Source organism: Euwallacea similis, chromosome 1, assembly GCF_039881205.1.
Source record: "Euwallacea similis isolate ESF13 chromosome 1, ESF131.1, whole genome shotgun sequence".
Classification (NCBI taxonomy): domain Eukaryota; kingdom Metazoa; phylum Arthropoda; class Insecta; order Coleoptera; family Curculionidae; genus Euwallacea; species Euwallacea similis.
In genome coordinates, this window is record NC_089609.1 from 2,692,600 (window position 1) to 2,702,921 (window position 10,322).

Below are 10,322 nucleotides of genomic sequence, written 5' to 3' on the forward strand. Positions count from 1 at the left end.
GATCTATCAAACACCCCCCGTAGATTTGGACGACCTTATTTTTAAAATTCGAGCTGCGTGTGAAAAACTGAGCCCTATTATGTTAAATAATTTACAAAAAAGAGTTATAAAAAACGCTCGAAAATGTCTTCAAAGTAATGGGGAACATTTTTAACATTTGTAATTATTTGTAGCAAGTGTGCCTATATGTAATTTATAACTCAAATCCAGGGTTGGACTCGTATTTTTTAGGGAATAAACTCTGGTGATGAATTTTTCTAACGAAACGTCGGCAAATGTAAACATGTAATTCATCAGTGAAATTAGGATAAAACATTCATTTAAAATAATAAATGAAAAATGCAGGTCCGCATTTAAAAAATTGAAGTTAATGTCGATATCTCAGAACCTAAAAGTGTTATTTTTTAAAATGTATCATTAGTGTGTAGAAGCTTAAAAACAATAAAATGTTATGAGAAAAACTTTTTTCTGAAACCCTTAGTTTTCGGTTTATTTACAAAACACGTTTTTGACAAAATTCTATTTTTTTCCAATATTTCCGAAATCGAACAAATTTTGGCAACAGTGTCTCGAGATCTTAACTTGTCATCAAATTTGACAACTTTTGTCTAATTTAACCGAACTTGTAATGTCCATGGTTTAGAAGATAGTAATAGTGGCCCATAGCAATTGGACCACCCTGTATAGTACAGCAAAATAAATAATAAAAAAATTGGTAAAGTCAAATAAAAACATGAAGATTTTTAAAAAGTGTTAACAATTAAAGATTAATTGAATGTTTTGACTTTTTTCGTTTCTTCTGTGGTAGAATTTTGTACAGGCCTTTTAGAGACACCCTGTATATTATAAATCTCGGCACATCCAAACACAGATTTTTCCCGCAGAGCCACTTCACCGGAGCGCTTTTAAATGTGCACAAAACTTTCCCACTTTATCATCCTAAAATAACTCCAAAGGACTAACAAAAAAATATTCAAAACCCTAATTTATTTTCATTCCAGGGATGCTACTCATCTGTATCCAGCATGGTTAGCACTGCAACCATCCGAAGCACCAATGCCAAAGCCACCAAAGAGAAGCGAAACCGGGAGAAACTTCTTGCCGGCCCTGGAGGATCGGAATTCTCCATTGCAGGCCCTGATAATGATTTTGAAATGGATTATTATGATTACAACGTTGTAAATGCGGGGGCTGCGCCTGGATCATATCTTGGCATGGACCCTGCCTTCCTAGTGTGGATTCCCCCTTTAGATGACACTGGAGAAATTCTGCCGGAATGTCACGAAATGACTGATATAAGGCCTAAAGTCTACGTGGACCCTGGTAGCAACGGAGAGTCTCCAGAGGAGGAAACTTTGCTGCCGAAGCCCCGGAGGAGATCTGTGAGTGAGAGCACTGGCACACCATCTCCGGTCATTAAGAGAAAAGTTAAAAAAGTTTATCCGTTAGTGCACGGTAAGTTCCAGTTGTAATTGAAGTTCTCCTTGAGAATTGTTAAATCTAGGTGTTAACACATCGTCTCCTTCGATGGACAACAAGTACGCAACAGAATCCGAACAATTGCTGGACAATAAACGAGTGACTAGTGTGCAATTGCACGAGCATCCAAGGAAAATTAGGTCATTTTCTCCTGAAGACATGGAGAAGGAGACCAAAGTGGAAAAGTCTCCTAGCAGTGTAAACAGTAGTATTTTAGATGAAATTCGCTTTGCCGATGATGATGTGGAGGAGATGAATTTCACTGAAATGACGTCTGTTCTTGACGGATAATTTTAGTTCCTTCGTAATTAAAAAATTGGGAAATTACCAACATTTGGCAACCCCGCATCACTGCTGAGGAGTCACAATGTGACGTCGCTCCTATATAACGATTGGTTGAAAACCAATATGGTAGAAAACAAACGAACGCTGCAGAGTTGCCGAAAGTCCACTGGTATATCAAGAAACACTAAACTTACCTCGAAGATTGATTTTTTCATAAATTAATTTATCTAACTGACGCATACAGGTTGTTGAACTAGATCATATCGTTCATAAAATATCGCACGCTTTGATATTTTTTATTTATCACGACCAAGAATAGAACGTAGATACAGACGTAGTAGGTATACCTTAAGAAATTTACAGGATGTTTTAAAAATGTTATGTCAAACTTACGGAGGTTATAGAGCACATTGCGGTGAACACATTTTACATAGAAATCTCTAATCAAAAATGAGCCGTTTTAGTTCCATAGTCATGTTTATTCGACTGTGCCAACTTAACTGAATAGAATAAAAACAAACAAAATAAACACTTTTTTATCTCCTGACTTACTAACCTATTATACAATGCACACGTTCTTGTGGGTATAACGGAATAGAATATGATTCCCACCATAACGGTGCACCGGCAAACTTTGCCTGTACTATGCAGGATCATCTAAACCGTTTCATGGACGGTGGATCGGAAGACGCAGATCTATCAGGTGGCCAGTGCGAAGACCCGATTTAAGGCTTTTCTTTTGAAGTTACATCAAATCGTTGGTGTATGAAACTCCTATAGCTACCCAAGAGGATCTGTTGGGAAGAGTGACGGCAGCCTTCGTTTTGTGGAACCAGATTCGCACATCTTATAACGGCTGCGCTATTCAATGATTCAAAGAACAAATTTCTGTAACCATGTTGAAGGTCGCCATTTTGAATTTGTATTATTTTTTTGCATCGTCTTTAATAAAAATGAATTAAATATGAGAAGTCTTCTGGTGCCAATTAGCTACCATTACGTTTTTGAACAGAAAGTTGTTCATCGTAATGTCCCTGTAACCTCCTTAAGTTTGGTACAACCTTTTAGGAACACCCTGTTCAAGTATCGTGCAATATCTTATTGTAAGGTAAGGGTATAACAAAAGACTAGAAAAGAGATTTAAAATCAAAGACATTAAATATTATTTATTGACGTTAGATATATTGGGATAAGATCAAAATTTTCTCAGGTATTTTTAGAGGGAATTCGACAATTGCGGACTATTTGAGACTGACTGCTTAATGAGAATGAAGGTGTCTAAATGTTGTTTAGAAAATAGGTGTTTGGTTTTTTGTAGGATTTTAATGGCTTTGGCTGGTTCCTAAAGAGGCTCTCAATTTAAGGACTAACTCGACGTTTTCCTTTGTCCGTCTCACTGTAAAACTTGTAAATAAACATATAACAGAGTTCTAAACGAAACCGTGTCTCTAAGGCGTTGGCTTATCAAGGTTCAGCCTTAGCATCTGACGATACCCTACATTTTACAGTTATATCTATAGGTAGTATTTTTTGTGATAAACTCTAGTCATGCAACTTCATAAACATAACAAACCTATCTACATCTATTGTGTAAGCTTATTACCGTGTCTATATTAAAAAGTATAAATCTATATTAGGCTGCATAGCATAGGCCTGTAAACAAGTAATTTCTAAGACCATAAATCGGTAGTAAAAATCCTAAACTCAGCAAATCAAAATGTCTATTTTTCTCAAATTTTTCTAGTACCAAAATAATGATTTTGATTCATGCATAATATTATTTATTTACGCATATTCCATTTGTTATTTAGTGTTGTAAAAGCAAAATTTGTTATTGAAATAACATTCATTGAATCCTCTTTTAGCGCAGCTGGTGTAATAAATAAAATAAAAAAGTAGACATTTAAAGTAGGAAAATGTTATCTTTTCTAGTCCGTGTTCTCATATGAAGCTTTGTTATTAGAAAGTAAGTTATTGTATATTTATTTCAACGATATTTACAAATGAAACTGGTAAATAAATAGTATAATTAGGTTTAATGGTGTTTTATTAGCGCCCGGGAAGACAGAAATAATAGTTTTTCTTGAGTTTATTCAAAAGAACCGGGATCCTGAACCCAAATTTCAGACCTCAAGTTTAGTCTAAGAACGTTACAATATTTGACTACATCGGCCAAAAATCGCTAGAATACACTGTATATTTTATATCGGTACCTGCTCAGGGCGGCAGACTTTCCTGGTTGGCAGCTCTTCTTGGCGGAAGAGGGGCGGTGCTTAAAAATTTCCCCCAGAGCGCCAGATTCCCTAAGACCGGCCTTGATCTATACCTTCAGCAAGATCAGTTCCGCAATACCCAAGCGAGCAGTTATCTAGATATTGAAATCAGTGGTGTAGCTCGATTATCGATTCCAATGAAATTTCATTATATTTAGATGAAATTACCCTCTCGTAAAACGCTGAACTGTCTGAGATCCCTGTACAACAAAACCATAAATTGCAGGATCGATATTCCAGGGATTTCCCAGTTAAGTGTTGTACAGAAATCTGGTTGCTTATAAGCGCAGCGCCATCTATATAGCGCCGCATAAAGCTCTAAAGGCCTATTTTGGATCAATAAAGAGTGTGAAGATCTTATGCAAAGAGTGCGCTTTTAAGCTGCACGAGGGCAGGCAGAGGCTCAAACTAAAGTAAGATTTTAATTTACATTCCGAGGCATAATTATCCTCAATCTCGATGTTTCTGGACTAATCGCGAGTTTAATCCTCCAAAGATTTATTTCGGTTGATCCGAAGATTAAAATTAACATTCGGTGGGTATTCTATGCTAATTTTATGTCTACCCCAAATTATCGAAATTGGCAATAAACCAGAATGACTAAGGACATATTGAAGTGCTAGTACATAAGCAGAGGGATTCACACAATATCAAGAACATAAAAGGAAATATTAGCATTACAATAGGGCGCTTCTCGAACTAGTGGTGTCATCTGCCACCCCAAAGAGTGGCTCTTCACAAGCTTTTAATTTTTCAATTTCATTAGTAAAATATGCGCGATACAAAGATTATCCGGAAAAGTCCCAGAAGGCCACTAGATGGCTACACTTCGCGGGGAAACCCAATACAAGCCCAGGATTACAGGTCTACGAGGTGTCTGAACGAAGTGCCATAAATTCAACCGTGTTTTCTAGGTCCCAAAAAATGACGAAAACTCCATATAAATATACAGGGTGATAGGGAAATAATTTTCGTTTAATTAGTGATGAAGAACATCATTTGGAGCAAAAATGTCCCTTGCAGCGGGGGTTGTAAATACAACCATTTCCCCGGAAAACAAACATCTTTTGAAAATGAGCAATTTCGTGTCGTGTTTATTTCATTTCGATATCTACCTATGTAAATAGCCGCAAAAACTAGGAATGCGTTCTTGCATGTTTTTTTTTGGTTTTGATAGGTTTTACAGTACCGAATTAACAAAATGGGCTAAATACACAAAATTTAAACACGCGATTTTTAGTTTATAATATTCTTTTGAAAAGCCATTTAACTTTAAATTGTTGTTGTCATTTCTAATTAGCATAACGTGTTACGTTATATATTTTACACCACTCACATCACAGTTAAAAACACAAATTTGTTAGTGTTTTTACTATATCAAATGTTCCATTGAACCATTTGCGTCCATGCACGCTCTACTCCGGGAACTTCTTGTCGAATCCTCTTCAATAAGATTTAAAATTTGTCCTTCGGCTTCAGGACTGAATTCTCGCTGTTGATCTCAATTTTGGTACATAGGAATTACGCTACCTGTATCCAGAAGCTTTTGGGAAATTTGCACAAATGTTTGCTGAGCTGGAAGTTTGCTTTCTGGATAACGATTAGCCTTATCCAGAAATGCGCATGATTCAATTTTTGAAGAAAAATTTTAAAAATGTTTAGTAAAGCTTAGAATCCATCGATTTGTTAAGTCTCAATTTTCTCGAAAACCGTTGGAAATTTCGACTTATATTTTTACTTATATTTCATTTCATTTTCATATTTCGACATATTTTCCTTATAAAATCGCCCATAAAGTTAAGTACAAAAAGTTTAGGTGCTTGTAAAGCACCTTCCCCTTATATTACCCTTCCCCGGAAAAATGTAGCAATTTCTTTATAGAGATATTACATAGACTTTATAGAGAAAGCACCCAAAAAGTTATAGTAAAGTGCAAAATTTCATTAATTTATCTTGAAACGTTTCGGAAATATTAATAAAAAACTACCCTGAGGAACCAACTTTCACACCCTGTACATCGAAAACGAAGCCCCTCTCGTTATATTATATTTATATGAGGCTTTCGTCATATTTTGGAACTTAGAATACGTGGTTGAATTTATGGCACCGTGTTCAGAGACACCTTGTATATTATATGACTAAGTCTTCTGTGGTTGAAAACATTCTCAAGGGGTTGCATAACGCCATGGCAATTCCATTTCCACAAGTCACGTGCCTGCGAAGCAACCGGATGTAATAATTCAGTACTATTTCTCGTTAATTGGCAATTGAAGGTTTGGTCAATAAAACGAATGTTTATTATGACTGGACACTTTTGACACCCCGCCACGCTTTAATTCGAAACGAATTGCCACCCTTTAGGATTTCCTGTGCGGACGTCGATATCGAGTGGGAAAATGGGTATTTTTGTCTTGTTGATGAGGATTTATTGCGCATATAAGCGCCCACTGAGGTCAGCTACAAACTGAATTCCAATGTCTTCTCATTAAGTATGGTAATTCCCATTCCAGGTCGTTGAATTGACTCGTTAGACTGAGTGGTTTCCATTAAACTTGCACAGACAAATAATTAAATTGAAGGGAAACCATTTAATTAAACAGATCGACGATTCATGCACCGTATGTCGCTGACTTTCATTTCAAATGTCTGAACTTACCAGTCATGTTTGTCTAGGGAGGTTCGCAATAATTATCTCCCTTTATCAGGACTATTTTAGTCCATAACGAAGTATTTCACCAGGTAACCCTATATCTCTAATACGAGGAACTAAGACGATAATAACAGTGTGTGTATGTGTAATGGGATACAATCATAGGACCTAACACAATATGGGCAAACTCTCAGCACAATGGGCCGGGTAATCCGATCAAAAAAGGCCAATATGTGTAGGAAATGACACTAATATTGAATACATTACCCCCAGGTATTGTCGGCTTTAATCCCGGATTAGCGAATATCCAGAAAATGGGAATATCTGGGCCTTTTTTTGAGGTTGTTTTGTGTCACGCGTTACGCGTCCAGTTTGATCAAGATTAGTGCCATCGAAAGTGATTTTCAATGACCGTAAATTCAGCTGCTGGTAATTATATTGGGTTAATCTGGTGAAGGGTTCTTTTAGACGTCCTGCAAGCGGGGATTTCCTCTATTTATCCCCAATATTATTTTTAATATGGGAAATGGTGATTAAATCCAAGAAGACCCAATTACCGATTTTTCTCAGAGACGTCTCGGTCTATGCATAATTAAATGCACTCTCCGATGGTAGAAATATAGTTTTGCAAAAGCTTTCAGGCTTCGTTAATTTCGAAATAACTTTATATTTCGTGTGGAAATCTGAAATTCCAATTTCCTGCCAGGTCTTCCCACGAAAAATGTCTTTCCGGAATTACGATTTTCCTTAGCGAAGCCTCATTTCAGTCTGAATCGTTAGAGCTACACTTAAAGGCAATTGCTCCACAGGTTTTCGAGATATTGGCGAGCGCAGCTCGAATCAATAAATTAGGCCCATTCTTAGCCCAAAGCAGAGACTTTTACAAAACTCTTCTATTGCGGCCTGATGTGCTCGGTGCAGTTCTAATAACAAACAATACATTTAATCCCCCGCCACCACGCTCCTCGGACATTATCTAAAAGTTACCTAACTACCCTATTGTATTCCACGAGGGTGTAAAACTTACTAATTGTTCCGCAAATTCAGCACGTGTCCGAACGTCCGGTCTTAGTCTGTAGATGAAGTTTGAACAGAAAATTCTCCTCATTAAATATAGTGTCGAGATAAATTGGTTTATTACTGGGCGACCTCAAAAATTCCTTCAACCATTAAATAAGTCGAACAAAGAGCAATTTAATGTGCCAAAAAGGAAAAAGCACCTTTCCAACCCAGAAGGCGTTAATTACAGTTATCCTCATACCATGTTGTAAATCACAGGATAGCTGGAGCACTGCAAAGATGCCAAACGTCCAGAATTAATGTCCAAAGGGCTTAGAGACTACGGCCTAGATTGTCTCAAATCTGTGTTGAATTTATGTTCCTTGTCTGCGTTTCAACTTAGCTGCTTTCTATGCAAAATAGCTCAAAATTCCAAAAACGCTAAATGCAAATAATCCCTCGGTATGGGCTCGTTATTTCCGATGTTAGAATAAACCGTAAACCATTTAATTGCATGTTAAAGCATGCCTGAACGACACATTGGTATTGGCGTTTTTATCGCGGTCATGAAACGGGTTTCCATTAAATTAGAAATGGAACCGTTCTGGGAAAGGAAATTTAAAAATGCCTATGATAATATGTATCTCTGGTAGGTATTCATATTGTGCATAATGGTTGAAATACTGTTCAAATCGGTCAAAGTTTTCATGTTATGTATGTGTACATAATGGGAAGTGGCAGGGCCGGACTGGGCGAGCTAACTAGGTGGTGATAGTCACCAAAGCCAAAAAGTTATTAGGAGTCTAATGTGAATTGCTTTGACTGACAGAAACTATTACATCAGCTTAAAACTCTAATTACACGGGAAATTTACATGTAAATGGGGTCAGGAGGTGAGGCTGGGTCCGTCCCTGAAATCTCATTTAAGAACCGATTTTTTGGACAGCACGCGAATTCATATGCATTCTATTTGTTTATACAATTATTCTGCTCGCTCTGTACACTTTTTACCAAGTTCTTCAACGTTTCATACCCGCGCATATTTCTGCTTCAAAATGCCTTTTCAGGAGTCTATTTAAACATTTAGAACACGGGAGTTGTCGAGGGTGGAAGAGGGAAGAATTTTAATTTTCTGCATTTTTTATTTACGTTTCTTTATAAAATTATTTCTTCACGTTTCGTCACGTGGTTTTGTAGCCTGTTTTCTGCTTCACATTATCTGTTCATGAGTTTAATGAAAAATTCAAAACAAGAGAGTTGTGTGGACCGAGAAAAACTTAAATTTGATTAATTTTTTGCTTTCTATTTTTGTATAAAACGCTTTGGCTCATTATGTAGAAGTTTCCGCAAATTTCTTTACTTCGTCTTGTATCTTTAGGTTTCTGCTCGTGACCACCTCTTTAGGAGCTTATTTAAAAATTCGAAGCAAGGGGCCAACAGGGGGCGGCAAATCAACACCATATTTCCCTTAATGTTTGCAATCTGCTTGCATTCTCTCACCTTCAATCTCAACTAGAAATCTCATTCACCATACATAAATAAAGGGCCGGCACATAACAATCCTCTTAGTAATGAAAGTTGTCACTAGCGTGCAAAATTCCCTTTTTAAAGGGCTGCAATATTGCCCTTTTAATCCCCTTCACGGGCCATTGTGAAATTTTAATATGTCCCTTATTATCTGTCTTTGTCATTGTTGTTTTAATATAAATTCTTAAGTGAGTAAGCAGTATGTTGGCAGAAATTCCTGCAGGCAGTGCAGTTGTGATAGGGATTTACGTAAGATTTTAAACCTAAATTAAATCCCCATAACGCAAGATAAGCTGCAAAGGAGAGAGGTTGAGATTCGAGCATGTTACAGTTCGCGGATCTGAATTGCCACAAGAACTATGAAGGAAGACTTTGTTGAAGGATACATTTTCCCGTGTTATTTTTTGAGTCTGACGCGGAGAAAATAGCTTTCTTCGCAAGTTGGCGAGAGGGGTAAATGATGTGCACCTTTAACTTCCATCGCATTCGAAGTTAATAATAGAAGGCTTGAAATTGAGCTAAATGTAATAAGCAAAGTGTAACGAAACGTAGCATTGCACCATCGAATTTCAATTTAAATTTAAAGCACTTGCTAAGGGGTGTTACTGGCGCAGCTGTTCTTTGCTTTACGCTTGTTTATCCAGAAAATACTTGTTACAGGGGTGAGTTTGTCCGGTGTCGAATCATAATCAATTTCTCGACTGAAATTATCACAGTTTTCCCAGGCTCTAAAGCGAAATTGAATGAAACCGCTACATTAAACTACAGGGGATTTATCGGGGATTAATGGTGGAAAACAACCCATAAAAGCAAACACTGTCAAAGGTGTATTGTGGAATCGCTTCGATGCTAAGCAAACAAGGTAAGTAGCTCCCACAACTCGACAATACTTACCTACACAGTGGAATGAAAGGATACTTTCCAGTACAAATATTGAACTTGTTCCATTTATATACAATATGGTTTTTGTAAAGGGCGGAGGTAATGGTTTTTGGATTAAAACAGAGGCAGGTAATAAGCAGCGAAGCATGCATCAGAACCAAATCTCGCAGATATCATCTATGATGTGTAGCCTATTCAATTCGCATGTTTTGTCTGTAGCCCATGAT

General features: G+C 37.0%; 1 protein-coding gene across 3 annotated transcripts in view; it reads left to right on the plus strand.

The window, feature by feature from the left end:
- gogo (golden goal) overlaps positions 1–3,803 on the plus strand; it is a 28,283-nt gene extending 24,480 nt beyond the window's left edge. For all 3 annotated transcript variants that reach the window (XM_066405698.1, XM_066405712.1, XM_066405704.1), the window contains exons 15-16: positions 1,002–1,455; positions 1,505–3,803. In XM_066405698.1, the coding sequence (XP_066261795.1) occupies positions 1,002–1,455; positions 1,505–1,770 (720 nt within the window). In that variant the 3' untranslated portion in view covers positions 1,771–3,803. The remainder of the gene's footprint in view (positions 1–1,001; positions 1,456–1,504) is intronic.
- Positions 3,804–10,322: the final 6,519 nt, after the last annotated feature.